At 38.2% G+C, this 14123-nt stretch overlaps 4 protein-coding genes across 9 annotated transcripts; 1 reads left to right on the top strand and 3 right to left on the bottom strand.

Annotated features, from left to right (window-relative positions):
• Window positions 1–15: 15 nt before the first annotated feature.
• On the top strand, window positions 16–3996 carry LOC145972552 (EF-hand domain-containing protein 1). Its single transcript, XM_083101275.1, has 5 exons — window positions 16–173; window positions 331–467; window positions 758–1080; window positions 1308–1765; window positions 2515–3996. The coding sequence occupies exons 1-5, from the start codon at window positions 126–128 to the stop codon at window positions 3301–3303; spliced, it is 1755 nt and encodes a 584-aa protein (XP_082957401.1). The 5' UTR covers window positions 16–125; the 3' UTR covers window positions 3304–3996.
• Window positions 3868–8665, bottom strand: Ythdf (YTH domain-containing family protein). Of its 3 annotated transcripts, none has more exons than XM_083101272.1 (4): window positions 8455–8665; window positions 7534–7561; window positions 5085–6868; window positions 3868–4968 (listed from the first exon to the last, which is right to left on the bottom strand). In XM_083101272.1, exons 1-4 carry the CDS (start codon window positions 8461–8463, stop codon window positions 4930–4932), a joined length of 1860 nt encoding a protein of 619 aa, XP_082957398.1. In that variant the 5' UTR covers window positions 8464–8665; the 3' UTR covers window positions 3868–4929. The 3 variants fall into 3 exon arrangements, with proteins under 3 accessions (XP_082957398.1, XP_082957399.1, XP_082957397.1); XM_083101273.1 differs by lacking the exon at window positions 8455–8665 and adding an exon at window positions 8267–8448; XM_083101271.1 differs by lacking the exon at window positions 8455–8665 and adding an exon at window positions 7756–7923.
• A 419-nt stretch (window positions 8666–9084) lies between these two features.
• On the bottom strand, window positions 9085–12592 carry Tango11 (transport and golgi organization 11). Of its 3 annotated transcripts, XM_083101279.1 has the most exons (6): window positions 12573–12592; window positions 11373–11494; window positions 10605–10838; window positions 10396–10487; window positions 10183–10334; window positions 9085–10111 (listed from the first exon to the last, which is right to left on the bottom strand). In XM_083101279.1, the coding sequence occupies exons 1-6, from the start codon at window positions 12575–12577 to the stop codon at window positions 9901–9903; spliced, it is 816 nt and encodes a 271-aa protein (XP_082957405.1). In that variant the 5' UTR covers window positions 12578–12592; the 3' UTR covers window positions 9085–9900. The 3 variants fall into 3 exon arrangements, with proteins under 3 accessions (XP_082957405.1, XP_082957406.1, XP_082957407.1); XM_083101280.1 differs by lacking the exons at window positions 11373–11494; window positions 12573–12592 and adding an exon at window positions 11180–11366; XM_083101281.1 differs by lacking the exons at window positions 11373–11494; window positions 12573–12592 and adding an exon at window positions 11029–11173.
• On the bottom strand, window positions 11969–14114 carry LOC145972553 (uncharacterized). 2 transcript variants are annotated; one of them, XM_083101278.1, is made up of 4 exons: window positions 13942–14114; window positions 13624–13750; window positions 12884–13450; window positions 11971–12806 (listed from the first exon to the last, which is right to left on the bottom strand). In XM_083101278.1, the coding sequence occupies exons 1-4, from the start codon at window positions 13962–13964 to the stop codon at window positions 12510–12512; spliced, it is 1014 nt and encodes a 337-aa protein (XP_082957404.1). In that variant the 5' UTR covers window positions 13965–14114; the 3' UTR covers window positions 11971–12509. The 2 variants fall into 2 exon arrangements, with proteins under 2 accessions (XP_082957402.1, XP_082957404.1); XM_083101276.1 differs by lacking the exon at window positions 13942–14114 and having other exon boundaries at window positions 11969–12806; window positions 13624–13924.
• Between the last annotated feature and the right edge of the window lie 9 nt (window positions 14115–14123).

The raw sequence follows: 14123 nt of genomic DNA, 5'->3' as shown, positions 1-14123 counted from the left end.
TGTTATAGAGATGCATTCAAACAAGAGTCTTGAAATGTCAGATTATATATGAATCAACTCGATCATCGCGAATATGTTTCGGCGATTTATACACTTTTAATATCACTAGATACTTTGGTATCGGCATGGCAAGTCTACCCCTTTTACCGGGATACATCTTTCGAGATGTTAGCGTAAGTGTCTGAATAAGTAAGCTTTCTCTTTTTCTCTCGCTCTATTTTCATATCATGCATCGCGAGATTATAGCTTGGTTAAATCAATTTTCATATATCTTGAAAAGATATTCTAGTGGCAAATAAGGGGGATATATTTTCATTCTCGTTTCATAAGATCAAGGATTATAAATTGCCGCACAAGCTCGACATTTCAAACGGCTTTCCCGTGATACGCGACAGCAATTATGGCTTCGGTAGGAGACCGACAGACGCAGCATCCCTTCGATATGCCGAATGTCCAGAGCCAGTTGTGTAAGTAATCGCGAACCTTTCTGTTCCAAGATCATATCGCGCGCATTGATATTAATTATATTATTTTATTCCACATAGAACACAGTACAAGATTATTAAAATTAAAATTAATCGGAATTATTTCTCAATTTTATACATATATATTACTACTTTACAGAAATATATATATATATATATATATATATATATATATATATATATATGTGTGTGTATTATATGAATTTATATTTTCATTTAAAAAATTCATTCTTTTTATTACATTATTATTAATTGTGTCTTTAATTACATAGATATGATCCATCACTGACTTATGGCCGAGCGCCTCGGTATGCATTTCGACAATTCGTGCCGCGTTACGTATTGTTTGCGCAAAAATGTCTCCGATTTAAGGCCTTCTTTCGTCAAGGGATCTTTAACTCCCCGGACGAGCACTATCGCGTTCGCCACGTGGATATCATTTATTACCTAGAGGACGATACGCTCTGCGTGATAGAACCGGTAGTGGACAATGCCGGTTTCCAGCAGGGCAAATTAGTGAGGCGCGACAAGATCTCGAAGAACGCAAAGGGGGACCCATTCATCTGGAAGGACTTTAACGTCGGGATCAACGTGTGTATGTTATCGGTGATTGAATATTACATTCTTTGTTTCCTTTCGGCTGTATTATTTCGAGCAGAGAGAACGCCTTTCAATTCTCTATACAACATGCATCTCGAGATTTCTTAGAGAATCTGACTAAAAAGGCATTTATTTGTTCAGAAATTATACTTAAAAAAATAAAAAAATTTTTGTCAAATGTATATCATATGAATTCCAAATAAAGTATGCGTTTTCTCACAGGTATTTACGGCGTGGTCTATCGTATCGTCGACTGCGACCCGTTCACCAGGGAATTCTTGACGAGCCAAGGCATCGATGTCGGCGAAAAGGAGAGTCTGCCTGCGGATCCTTACGCGGAGCAGCGTAAGATCAAGCAGGATGAGACGACTGGAAGGATTGCTACGCGAATGATGAGCGACGATCCTAGACGACGTTTTCTAGAGTTCGATGGCATGGTGCTGTCATTCGACGCTACGTGGAACGACGATCATTATCGGGTGTTGTATTTTCTAACGGATGATACTGTGGCCATCCGCGAGATTCACAAGCCCAACGACGGCAAGGACCCTGTGGCGATGTTGCTCAAGCGAACGCGTGTACCTAAAAATTGGCAAAGTTTGCCTTCCTGGCATCCGAGTATCTACATGGAATACGGAGATCCCGAAATCATCGAGTATTATACACCGCGAGATTTTAGAGTGAGACTTGATTGTTTGCTTTGCTTGATGCGATAATAAGCTCTTTAATTGAATAGCTTGATACGATAATAAGCTCTTTAATTGAATACAAATCAAAGAACAGTTAGAAATTAAAATTATCACTAAAATATCTTTGTAGACATTTTCAATGCTTTCTATATCATACAAACGTAAAACACGATCTTGAAATTAAAGAGCATGTGAGCGCTTTCTTTTCATTTCTAAAGTTCAAAATAATATGTCGCTTACATAAGATATACAAAATGCTTCAATATAAGATGATCAATCTTTCAATGAGCGAATTTGTAGTCAGTTTCGAAATATCAGTATTATCAATACAATTTCAAAATATCATATTAAGATGAATAAGTGTTGAGAAAGACCAATTTCTTGAAATGCAAAATTAAATCATCTTTTTTTCAATATAACATGATAATCAAGCATCTTTATATCTATGTTTACATAACATTTTTTTCTTACTTTTATTCATAACATATAAACATGCTAAAATTTAATTTTGGAATATCCTGCATATGTAAACTGCAATATTAAGAAATTTTAATTATATTTTCAACTTCTACATGCTGTCTAGATACGATAGAACATGTGAATATTTTTTCAGAGAACAATATTTCTTCTTCGAAGCGAATAAAATTAAAATCATATCACTAGTCATTATAAAATGAAATTAAAATCATATCACTCTCTCTGGTCATTATAAAATGAAATTAAAATCATATCATTCTCAGATAGGCGAGACGATCCTCTTGTATGGACGAAGCTTCCTGCTACATGACTGCGACGATTTTACACGGAAGTACTACTCGGATGTGCTGGGCACTCCACAAGCGGATACGATTCCGATTCCCGTGAGAGACGAGAAATTAATGCCAGCCAAATGCGAATCGCCATATATAAAATTTGACAGTCCTGAAGATACGTATGTCAACAGTCCATCCTTCGTATCGAGACCGATTAGCAAAAATGTCATTCGTCAACTGATCAATTTTCCAAAGAAACTGCGCTATTGCATGAGGATGGATGCGGTACATCCGGAAGACGAGGATCGCGACTTTGTGTTGGAATACAGATTGAGCGACGGTGCCATTCAAATCGTCGAGAGGGAGAAGCGCAATTCTGGCCGGGACGAGGGTTGCTTTCTATCCTTCAGGCTGATCCCGAAACCGTGTAGTACGAAAAGAGACGATCCGGAGTATTATACGCCTGAGGATTTTTTTGTGGGTGCGCGTATCAACATATTGAATCATCGCTTCGTAATCACCGGCGCCGATTTGTTTGTATATCGCTATGTAGAGGCGAATCGCGACAAATTTTGCCAGGAGGTCCGGGAGAATTTGCGTAACTACTTTCTACAGCAAGGCATGCTGCAGAATGATGTGGACGTCGAAGCTAGAAAGATACAGGAGAGGGAGGATGAATGCAAACTCGTTGCAGATACGAATGAAAAGATCGATGATAATGAAGCGAGTAAATGCATGGATGAAGAAGCTAATATGGCTAGCCATGAAGAACGATAATGTCTTTATCAAATAATACGGAAATGATGTTTAATGCGAATTTCCTAATTGATTTGACCTGCAGTGTCCGTTAATAAATTTTTCAGCGGTTTTTCTTCGTCTCTATAGTATGATCTTATATGCAGAGCAATTTGAATAATATCGATGAACTTTATAGTTGGAAAGTCCTTGAAATGAATTAGAAATCGATTATTCCATGATACTTCTTAAATGAAAGCAATCGAATTACCGGCGGTTTTCAAATTATTAAAAGTTATAATTGTCAACTTTAAACAACCTTCAAGAGTAAAGATTGATAAAAACTTGTTTTTTGTTCAGTTTTATAGATTTTAATCAATTAAATGTTCAAAATCTGATAAACTTTAAGATATTAAAATATAAAAAAACGTGAGAAAAATGGAGATGTATAAAAACTATAAAAGAGAAATTTTCTATTCCTTATATATCGATTAAAAAACTCATACGCGAGTTCTATATTATTCAGTATCGCTCTGTATAACGTTATCGTTGTCTCATCATTGCAAAGGGTATATCATGTATCGTGAAAAAAGCAGAGAACAGAGATGCGTTTAACAATAAGAATATCTCATGAAATGTCATCAAATGGTACAATAATAATAATAATAATAATGATCGTCATCATCGTGTACATTACAGTATAGATTAATTGCAATATTATTTCACTTCTTGTTATATTATCATCTCAACTCATTTTTTTCTCTGTATAGTTCATGTGTGAATAATATAATAATTGATGATATACTCGCAATATACAGATATAGAGAATACGCGCTAAAATAAACGCCAATAATTTCTGTATAATTCATTTTGTCAAGCAAGATGGTTATAAATACAACTGAGAATGTTGTAATAACAAGCTCCCCCCCCCCTGCACCTTTATAACAATTAAGGGGGAATTCATCCAATCTTCATAGCTGCAGGCACCAGATTAAATGTTCATTGGTGTTTAAAACGATAACCAATCCAAATGACACTTGTTTATATAATATAGTAGTTCTTGTATAGATTTTTTCCATTTTCAACAAAAGTGTAAGCATTTTACAAGGATTAGTCCACATATTACAGTTTTTTATTTTTTATCTTTTTTTTTCTTTTTCTTCTATAGACCGCGCGTCTCGTTTCTTCCCCTCTCTCCCCCGTCTTCTGTTCCATTGCATGATTTGTACGTTTAGAAACACCTTTCGATGAATAGCACGCAACACCACACTATACGCAATTACGATCGTCAGTGAGTTTAGCCAAATATCCTTCGAAATAGTGTATTATCTTCCTCCTCCTCCTGCTTTTCTCTCGCATTGTCATAATAATTGCGGTTACATATTATTTTACGATGATGCCGACGCGACGCTAATGTTATCTCATTACCGGATTAATCATTTCAACAAAAGAACAACGCGGCCGATGATGTCGACGACGGCGACAACGACGACGACGACGACGACGACGACGAGTGTTGTTGTTCGGTCACGGGAAATCAGACGAAGCCTATCATGGATCCGGGAAAGCAAAGATAAGTGGTAGAATGTAGATAATTAGTCGCAGCGTGCTCCTTTTACGTCGATTACTCTTGTTAGTAACGCTAATACGTTTCCGCGATACCCAGCGCTACTGACGCGAACCTCCTCTGCTACTACGGCCGCGCTCCTATAACGAAACAACAAAATTCTATTAGACTCTCACCGACAATCATCATAATTTTATTCAAAGATCTCGTTATCGTGATAATAGTATGTATCGAATAAAATTTGATAAATGTCTACCTTTCGCTGATGCAGGTGAGACTGATGACCATGCTGATGATCTCTGGACATGTCTGAGGCGTGCCCTCTGTTTCTGTGATTGGAGGAAGAATGATGATGTTGTACGGGATTGCTCGGAACCTTGCGCTGATCCTCCTCGGCCTGTCGACGCTCATAATGCCCGAAATCATCGAAAATGCTTGTAGAGTGACGATAGGTGTGCAGGATACGCAGCACCGTGATGCCCTTCGCGTGCGGGACTTCCTGCGCGTCCCGCGAATTGGTTACCGGCTTGTTCTCATTGTTCTCGAGCTTAATGTGTCGCAGTTGCACGTTAGGAACATCCTTCACGTATATCCAACGGACGCGAAACTGACCCTTCCACTTGTCTTGCGACCAGACACTACTGTTGCACTGATAGTCGACGGGAGAGACCATCTGTGCCATGCCGCAAAAGTGACCGGACCCGTTGACGGAAAAGAACAGATAAAGGGGCGCGCCTTCGCGACTCGCTTCTCGATAAGCCTGATCCAGCCGTTTGTTACCGTGTTCCGTGCTGCACCAGATCTCATATTTGATGGATCGATGTATGTCGTCCTCCGAGTAAGACTTGATCACGAAGAACCTGGCACCAGGCGCGGTCTGATCGAACTCTATGGGATTATAATCATTCTTCACTTTCAGTTCGTCGAGAACCGGATGCGACGGGTTGGCCTGGGAAAGTTGTTGTTGCTGCTGCTGCTGCTGTTGATGCTGTTGCGACTGCTGATGCTGCTGTTGTTGCTGATGATGATGGTGATGGTGGTGGTGATGCTGCTGTTGATGTTGCTGCTGCTGCTGTTGCTGCGATTGCACCGGCATGTGAATCTGCGTTTGCGGGAGCGGTGGTGTCGCTGTCGCCGCCGTGGATGGTTGCCTGTTCCAGCAAGGCTGAGGCGGCTGCTGCTGTTGCTGCTGCGGTCGCTGCTGCCTCTGGACGGGCGGCGGCGGCGGCGGGATCGGTGGTTGTACCTGCGGTGGCGGCGGCGCCGTAGGCGGCGGCGGCGCGGAAGACTTGCCCTCGCCCCACGTCCCGATGTCCATGTTATGTTTGCCCGGCACAATCGGCGGTGGTGGCATGCCTGCTTTCTTCTTCATCCCCTGCGTGGACGAGAGCGGCGGTACCGGCTTGGCTGGTTGACTCGCCACGCTCGCCCACGTGATCTTCCTAGGTTCCTTCGGCTCAGGCTTGATCTGCTGCGCCGTACTTTGTTGCTGCGGATGCTGCTGATCCTGTCGCGGCAGCTCGCCGCCGCCGATCGACAGACCTTGCACGCCCTGCTCGATGCTCTTGATCTCGCCGGTGCCGCTCGCCGCGGGATTAGCATAGCTCTCGTTGCCGCGCGGCGGTTGATAGTAATCCTCGTACTTGGTCCTCCTCGGCGTGCCCCACGCGCTAAAGTCGCCGTTGCCGTGGAAGTAGTTGAACGGGGGCTGACCGAACGCGCTGAAACCACCGCCGGCCGCTGACGCCGAGAACATGCCGTCCATCGTGCCGTAAGCATCGTGGCTTATTTGACCGCCGTAACCCGAGAGAAAGGCGACCGGATCGGTGCCGTTCGACCACGTACCATCGCCGGCGCCGAAGGTCTGGTAGGGGAACGAAGTGCCGGGGTAGTACGGGCTGTACGGATCGCCGGTACCGATCGGGTAACTCGAGTGATGCTGAGCATTGTTGCCACCTCGCCACGAATCGAAGCCGGTGTCCTCGCCAGCGGCATGCTCCGTCTGTTGTTGCTGCTGATGTTCCTTAGGACCATTGCTCACTGCGGCCGAAATAGAAATGCGTTTATATTCGTACTCAGAGATACGTATCGCGATTACGTGCACACAAAGTAAAGGAAAACAGCCAAAATATTGTTCAACTAAAACTTTTAATTAATACTGCATCAACAGTTTTGAAATAAACATAAGTTAGCATACCAAAGTATTATGATAAAAGAATCGATAAATTTACAGCCTATCGTTATCTTCATTCAAGCAGCAAATTAACAAGAGCCAAGAGTGTCAAATATGTAACTCGATAACTGCATGAGAAAGTTTTCTAATTAATCACTTGTCAGTTCTATCTCTGTGGAAGTCATTAATAAAATATTAATAAAAAATCATTAATAAAAAATCGTTATTTACATCATTTTTATACAAGACATGTTTCACACGCAACATGACATCAATTTCTTCCAATTGCATCCAATTTCTTTACTATAAAAATGCAAGTCTTATTAATCAGATTACAAGCTTTCAATCAATGTACGCACAATGACATTTCTCCAAACAACTAATATAGAATTATTCATCCCTCGACAAGAGAAATTAACTTTTCGCCGCTCTCATTCAAGCACTCATTCCGCTCCTTCCAGGAGAAGCTTGGGCGCGAGTCAAGTAACAGCGAGGAAAAGTCAAGTCGCCAGGACGAGGAAGCTGGACTCACCTTGGTTGCCGGTTTGTCCTTTCATCCGCTGCATGCCGTTGCATGAAAAAACATACAAAATTTAGAGAAGGGCCGACCCACGACGAGACGTGACAGTAGTACGGGGGCGGGAGGGCAGGCACGAGAGGAAAGAGAAGGAAGTACGTGTCGGTGTCTATCGCGGAGACAGAGCGGCAACGGCGCGTCGCGTCGCGTCGCGTCGCGTCAACACAACACACTGACCTGGTTTGAGACAGCGCCTGCCAATCCGCTTGACATAACCTGCGATTCGCGCGGCTGTGTCGTCGTCGTCGTCGTCGTCGTCAGCGGGGGCGGCGTCGAACAACGACGGCGGCGGCGGCGCCCGTGTCGAGAGAGGACGAGTGACAGAGAGAAAGACAGATAGATAGAGAGAGACAGAGAGAGTGGCACTAGGTTGCGTTAGAGGACAAAATAGGCGGTCGGTCGGGAGCTCCGTCCCTGAGCACCACCGGCTGCTGGAACAGCGGATCGCGCGGTTACGTCCAGCGATCGGTCGCACGGTCGCCACCTCCACCCTCGTCTTCCTCTTGTTTGGCGGCGGCCCGCCAAGTTATGCCAACACTCGCGGCCGAAACACGGGGCCCTCGCTTCTCCGACCCGCTTCACGCCGTTCGCGATTCCGCTCTATTCCACGCGATTGTTCCCGCTGTTCCTCCGCGCGCGCGCGCGCGCCCCCGACGTGGCCGCCCGTCGGCGCCCCGTGAGCACAGACCTGGAGAGAGGAGCCAGAGACCGCGCACCAAATGTCCTCGGCCCGCTCGCGCGGAGTCGTCCGGGAACGATTACGGCCTGTTAACGCGACCCGCTGCGAGAGAGACGCTGTCGCGGACCGTCGCGATAACGGCTCGCGAACTCGGATTCCACGGCTCGGAGCAAATAACTACGGTGACGTGCACTGACCTCCCGCATTCGCTCGCAGGTGCGCCAACCCGAGTCGTTTCCACGAATGTCACTATCTCTTCTCCCTTGGAATCTTGTACGGGACGCCGCGATTCCGGGAAAAGGCCTCTCCTCCGAGAAAGCTTCTCCGTTCGTTTTAAAATCGTGCTTCGGGTCTCTTCTCTTTATCCTTTCGACGTACGAGCGATCCGTTTCGCGTCAAACGCTAGCTAGAAAAGTGTAGGTAAAAAATGGATTTACGAGACCTTAAGCCCGTATCAAACGACTCGAGCTACGCATTGACAGTTAGAAATTGGAATTTGACCAATCCGAACAAAAGGAAATAAATTTCTTTGTCCTGATTGGTCAAATTTCAATCTTTAATGAGTCTGACGAGCCCAACCAGATGCTCCATCCAAGCCTTTGTATTAAGCTCGATACACATCCTTATATTAAATACTTACTAATATTGGATTCATTTCATATGCGTGGGAAATCCACATGCAAATACCGATTGGAAAACAATTCTTTGTGTAAATTCTTTGTCGAGGATGTAAATATAAAAATTAGCTTTTGCGAGAGATTAATGCCTTTATTATTACTACAAAAGCAATTATCTACAGTATATGATCTAAATAAGAAAACTAATAATAAGATTTGAAGAGAATTTTATATCACAAACAGAGTTTTCCTATAGAACAATCATTCATATAATAGATATACACAACACTCCAATTACTTTTATACACATATATTCCTAACATTGTAAAATGTCTGTAATAATATAACTATTAATTTTGTTACTCGCAATATATGTTAGACAAGATTACAATCCTAAGTGCTATGGCCACAGAGAAAATGCAACTATGTATCGTTGAAGTAAATTATTAAATTCAGATAAGATGTTCAGATAAGCATAGATAATCGTCGATGATATCGCACGCGACAGAAATAAATTATTCCGTAAACACTCCTTTTTTTTCGTTAATACTGAGAAAGGAAATTAAGTTAGATTGTGATGCGCATTTCGATCAATATTCGCGCTACATTTCCTACATTTACATCGTATGAAAATTAGTTCATTTTATTACAGTTCTGCACAAATTGTTGTATATACATTAACAATAACACACATATATATATATATTGTCAAACCCAATACAATACATACGCATCCTTTTAAATCCAGACTTATTTTTAATACAGCAAAGACAAGCGATCGTCATATTTTCAATGCGTTTCATATATCGTCTATCTATTTGCTTTAGAAACTCTAGCACACCTATCTTGTATTATATACGTCACTCACCTCTATTTTGACGATTCATAAGGCTGTGATAAAAAATCTTTGGTTATACTTTTTTACAACAAGAATAATCCAAGATTCTGATTAAAAAAACATTGCCTTCTAGCAAAGTAAATATTTCCGAAATTTCTTTCTTTCCTTTCTCTTTTTCAATCAATAATTCAATTTCTGGTTAACCAAGAGAAGGTTTTCAAAATGAAGTATGCTATAGTCGCAATATACAAGATCCTGTCTCTCTGCTGACGATGCAGCATGTCTAATTCAAGTGCCATTACTCTGCGATTCAATTTACCTACTTGACGACGTAAGTGTTGAACTTCTTCACTGGGTTGCAAAGACACATCAAGAGCATTGTAAGAGGTAGTTTGTTCTCTACACAGTAAACATACAAAGAGTAAGAATTAAAATATTCAGCAAAATCTCTCTAAAGTAAAGGTTTATACCTGACATGCTTCACTATCTGTGTTTCTGTATTGTATGTCCTGGGTCTTGTCTCATTCACTGGATTTACAATTTCATCAACATGTGATAGAACCTCCTCTTCATCCACCGCTGGGAAGTAATGATTGTCCAGAGTCAAAATTCTTGGAGGAGTCTGTTGATGAAGATAAGTATTTAACAAATGCCATCATTTTGCAGTTTTTTTGATATATTACCTGTACTCTGACTATAGCAGGCTCACGCATTACAGCATTTTCTAAAACAATTTCAGGTGGTGGTGCCTTGGTACCAACATGCTGTTCTTGTCCTGCAATAATAAATTTTAGATTATAACAAAAGCGAAGAAATAAAATCAATATTATATAAATTAATCTTATAATATAAAAATGTACAATAAATACAACCACTTAAGAAAGAATCTCACCAACAACAAGAATCCTCTCTGGTACACGCATTTCAAGTTTCTCTGTAGTATTTGACATTTGATTCCACGTTGATCTATTTGTAGCAGCACTATCTTCATCTGTATAATCCCCGTTTACTCGAATGCTTTTGGGGACTCGCATCTGCTTATCAATATTCGCATTAAACTCTGGATAATAAATGCTATCTATTTCTCCATTAAAATGTGTTGGACTGTGCGTCTTCGACATTATAACTGAAAATATATTTTTATTATATAAAAACTGCCATATATATAAAGACTAAAGTATTAATGTTTGTATCATAAAGAGTATTCAATAAAATATAAATATATATCACAGTTTTTAAGCAATAAGTCGATAAAAAGTGTGCAAACAATGAAATGTCATAAGAGAATCAATAACTTTATTTAACATTGATAGTACCTATGTTTCAATGAGCAAAAGAAGTGCTTTATAAAGGTCAATTATTATGTTGTAATAAAACAAAAATATTTTCTTATGATGATAACGTAAAGACACAATCGACATGAGATGCAGAAGTTAGTGCTTCGTGTATTTCTTTTTTATCACTCACTCATCCATGACGAATGTTAGTTGGTTATACGAGAGTCATTGTCGAACTTCAAGTTTCAAAGTTCTCTCCGATTAGAAATTTTAATACCGGCAAAAAACAATCGCAAATTAATGCAAATTCTTAAACTACTAACTCAAGACTGATCAAGGAGAAAGTATCATTATGCGAATATTATTACAAAGAGAATATTTACCCTTTCGCGCCCTGATGTTCGTTAAACATAAAACCACCGCTCTAAAGTTCGTTATGAGAGTCAGTTTGACGGATTGAAATTCAAAGCATGAAGTATAATCGCAAAATGACACAGTCAGGCAACTGTCAGTGACATAATAAAATTTAATGCGCATGCGCGAGAATAAAAAGGCGTCATTGAAATGTCAAAGATATCAACGTTTTTCAGATTAATTATTAATAATACAATGAAAAGGTTATTCAAGGAATAAAATATAAATTATTAATATAATTAAAAAAATATTATATATATATATTTTTTTTTCAGTAATATATTGTGTTTAGCACAATCAATTTATACAAGATATTTTAAACCAAGTTCTTGTATATGTAACATTTTTCTTCTATATATAAAATTGTACGACATTAATTTATTATTATGATTTTTAAAGCATCTCGTAAACTGATGAAGTGAAAGATAATCAATATTATTTAATCATTGTATTATTGATTGACAAACTAATATGCAAAAATCGAATTTTATAACATATTTAATATTATTATATATTTTAGTTCAAAACAAATTATCAGAAATAAGTTCTTTCTAGAATTGTAAATTAAATATAAATTTTATATTACATCTAATTTAAATTAGAAATCAATTTGATCAGGATTGTCATAATCATTAAGTAAATGATATTGTTAAGATGCAAAAAAAATTAATTTTGAAAAATTTATATTGTAATTGTATATACTTTCAAATTATGATATTATGAAAGATGAAAAATCAAAAATGATTAATTCTTGAGCAAAATAAATCAGAATAACGAAATATGAATGATTTCTGCAATTATGTAAATAGAAATGTTCTGTTGTTGTAAAGCTATATAAACTATATATGTATTCTATCATCAAAAAAGTTATTTATAATGCAAGGAAAATATTTGATTTATAACTCCTCAGTTTTTTTGACATAATCTAACATAATTGCAATGATAGCTCTGAAGTCTTGAAAGTAGATATCTCAGTACATTTAACATGAAAAATACTTATATCAGTGTTTTCATGTATATCAACTTATTTTATATCTATTCTATTTAAAGCTATTATTCAATTATATAATCTATCTAAATACTTGAAAAACAGTCTGCATCCTTTTTTAAAAATTCGGATGGATTAACAATATCTTAATTGTGGCTTCAGGTTGTACTGGTATAATTACCCCATTTGTAATGCATGTTATAAATGGCATTAAAATGTCCCGATCAATGCTTTTGAATAGCTTGTAATAAATTTGTTTCTGGACAAAGGCAAGCTTTTCCTGTAATAACTGATAATTATCACTCTGCACAGTAAGAATGTAAATAGCCTTTTCAGGTGAAGGATTTATTCTATTACACAAATTGTATAATGCCATTATTGCTTTTGTATTAATATTCAAAATATCACGAATTATCTGAAACAAATATTTATTTGTTCAAACTAGATAGCATATGTAAAATTTACATGAAAAATATACATGTATATACTCACCACAACCTTTTTCATTGGAAAATTTTCTTTCAATATATCAATGATCTCACCAGTATCATCTCTAAAATTCTCTGGATTCAAGCACAGGGGACTGTTAGTGTTTAAAACAGTACTGCTTGCATATGCTAATGCTACAGCTAGAGAATCTATTGTAGTTGTTTCATTTGAAAATAACAGAATGATCAAAGGTTTCCTAGTTGCTCCTGATATTACTTTGTTTATAGAGGACGAAATGTTATTCCATATATCTGATTCTTGATTATAATATGCAGCTTTAATATTCTTAATAAGTTTAAATAATACTGAAGTATGATTGCTTATAGGTTGCATAGTATTTTTGTCCATTACATCTAAAATTACTCTTATAATTATACTGCAAATGATAATTACTGCTAATATATTGACAATAAGAAATATCAAATAGAAAAAATTTTTTTTCTCTCGTTTCAGCTTAGATGATTGATTGTGAGAATTTTTGCTCAATTCTGCTTTTCCAAAAGTTGTCGGTTTTATGGAACTTTGATGTTTAAATATAGATGGTATATGTAGCACCGGTACAAAATAGATCTGAAAAATAACAATTATCTATTTCACAAGCAAATCCCAAACAATTATATAATCCTCAATACAATATCACAATTAATATATCAGTATAAGAAGTCAGATTTATTAATATATTAGAATAATTATACACAAACATAAATCAAATATAATCTAATCTTATAATATCAAATATATACCTTAGCTAGAATTTGTTTATTAAATACAGTGTTATCAGGATAAACATATTGTAAGGATAAACGTTGCATGTATGATGTGAGTGGTGTACGACGTTTCGGTTGGTATGCAAACTTAATGCAATAATTTCTGTAAATAATAAATGTACTAAAAAGATCTAGCATAATGAATAAGGGAGAAACTCAAATAATTAAATATAAATATATATCAGTCAATATAAAGTTCTACGATAATCATTTCTCTTTTCCGCATTTTTGACACTGAACAACATTACTGTTACAGCGAGGATCTGAAAGGGATTTCTGACAAAACAAAAATACCTTGGAAAGACTTTGCCGTCCATTCTGCAGCAGTTCAATAATCGGTGAAATGTTCTATCCCTTTTTTTTTTATCGTCGCACGAAAATAAACGTAATATCTTACATGGTAATTCCGCGAATTTTCAAAATCGCGGTCAGAAAATAAAACCTCGAAGATTATGAGGCGCGTTCAGAAATCTGTG

Source organism: Camponotus vicinus, unplaced genomic scaffold (genome assembly GCF_025532165.1).
Source record: "Camponotus vicinus isolate PSW18456_S1 unplaced genomic scaffold, iyCamVici1.0 SCAF_5, whole genome shotgun sequence".
Classification (NCBI taxonomy): domain Eukaryota; kingdom Metazoa; phylum Arthropoda; class Insecta; order Hymenoptera; family Formicidae; genus Camponotus; species Camponotus vicinus.
Note: the sequence above shows the minus strand (reverse complement) of the source record. Positions and strands in the feature narration are given on the sequence as shown.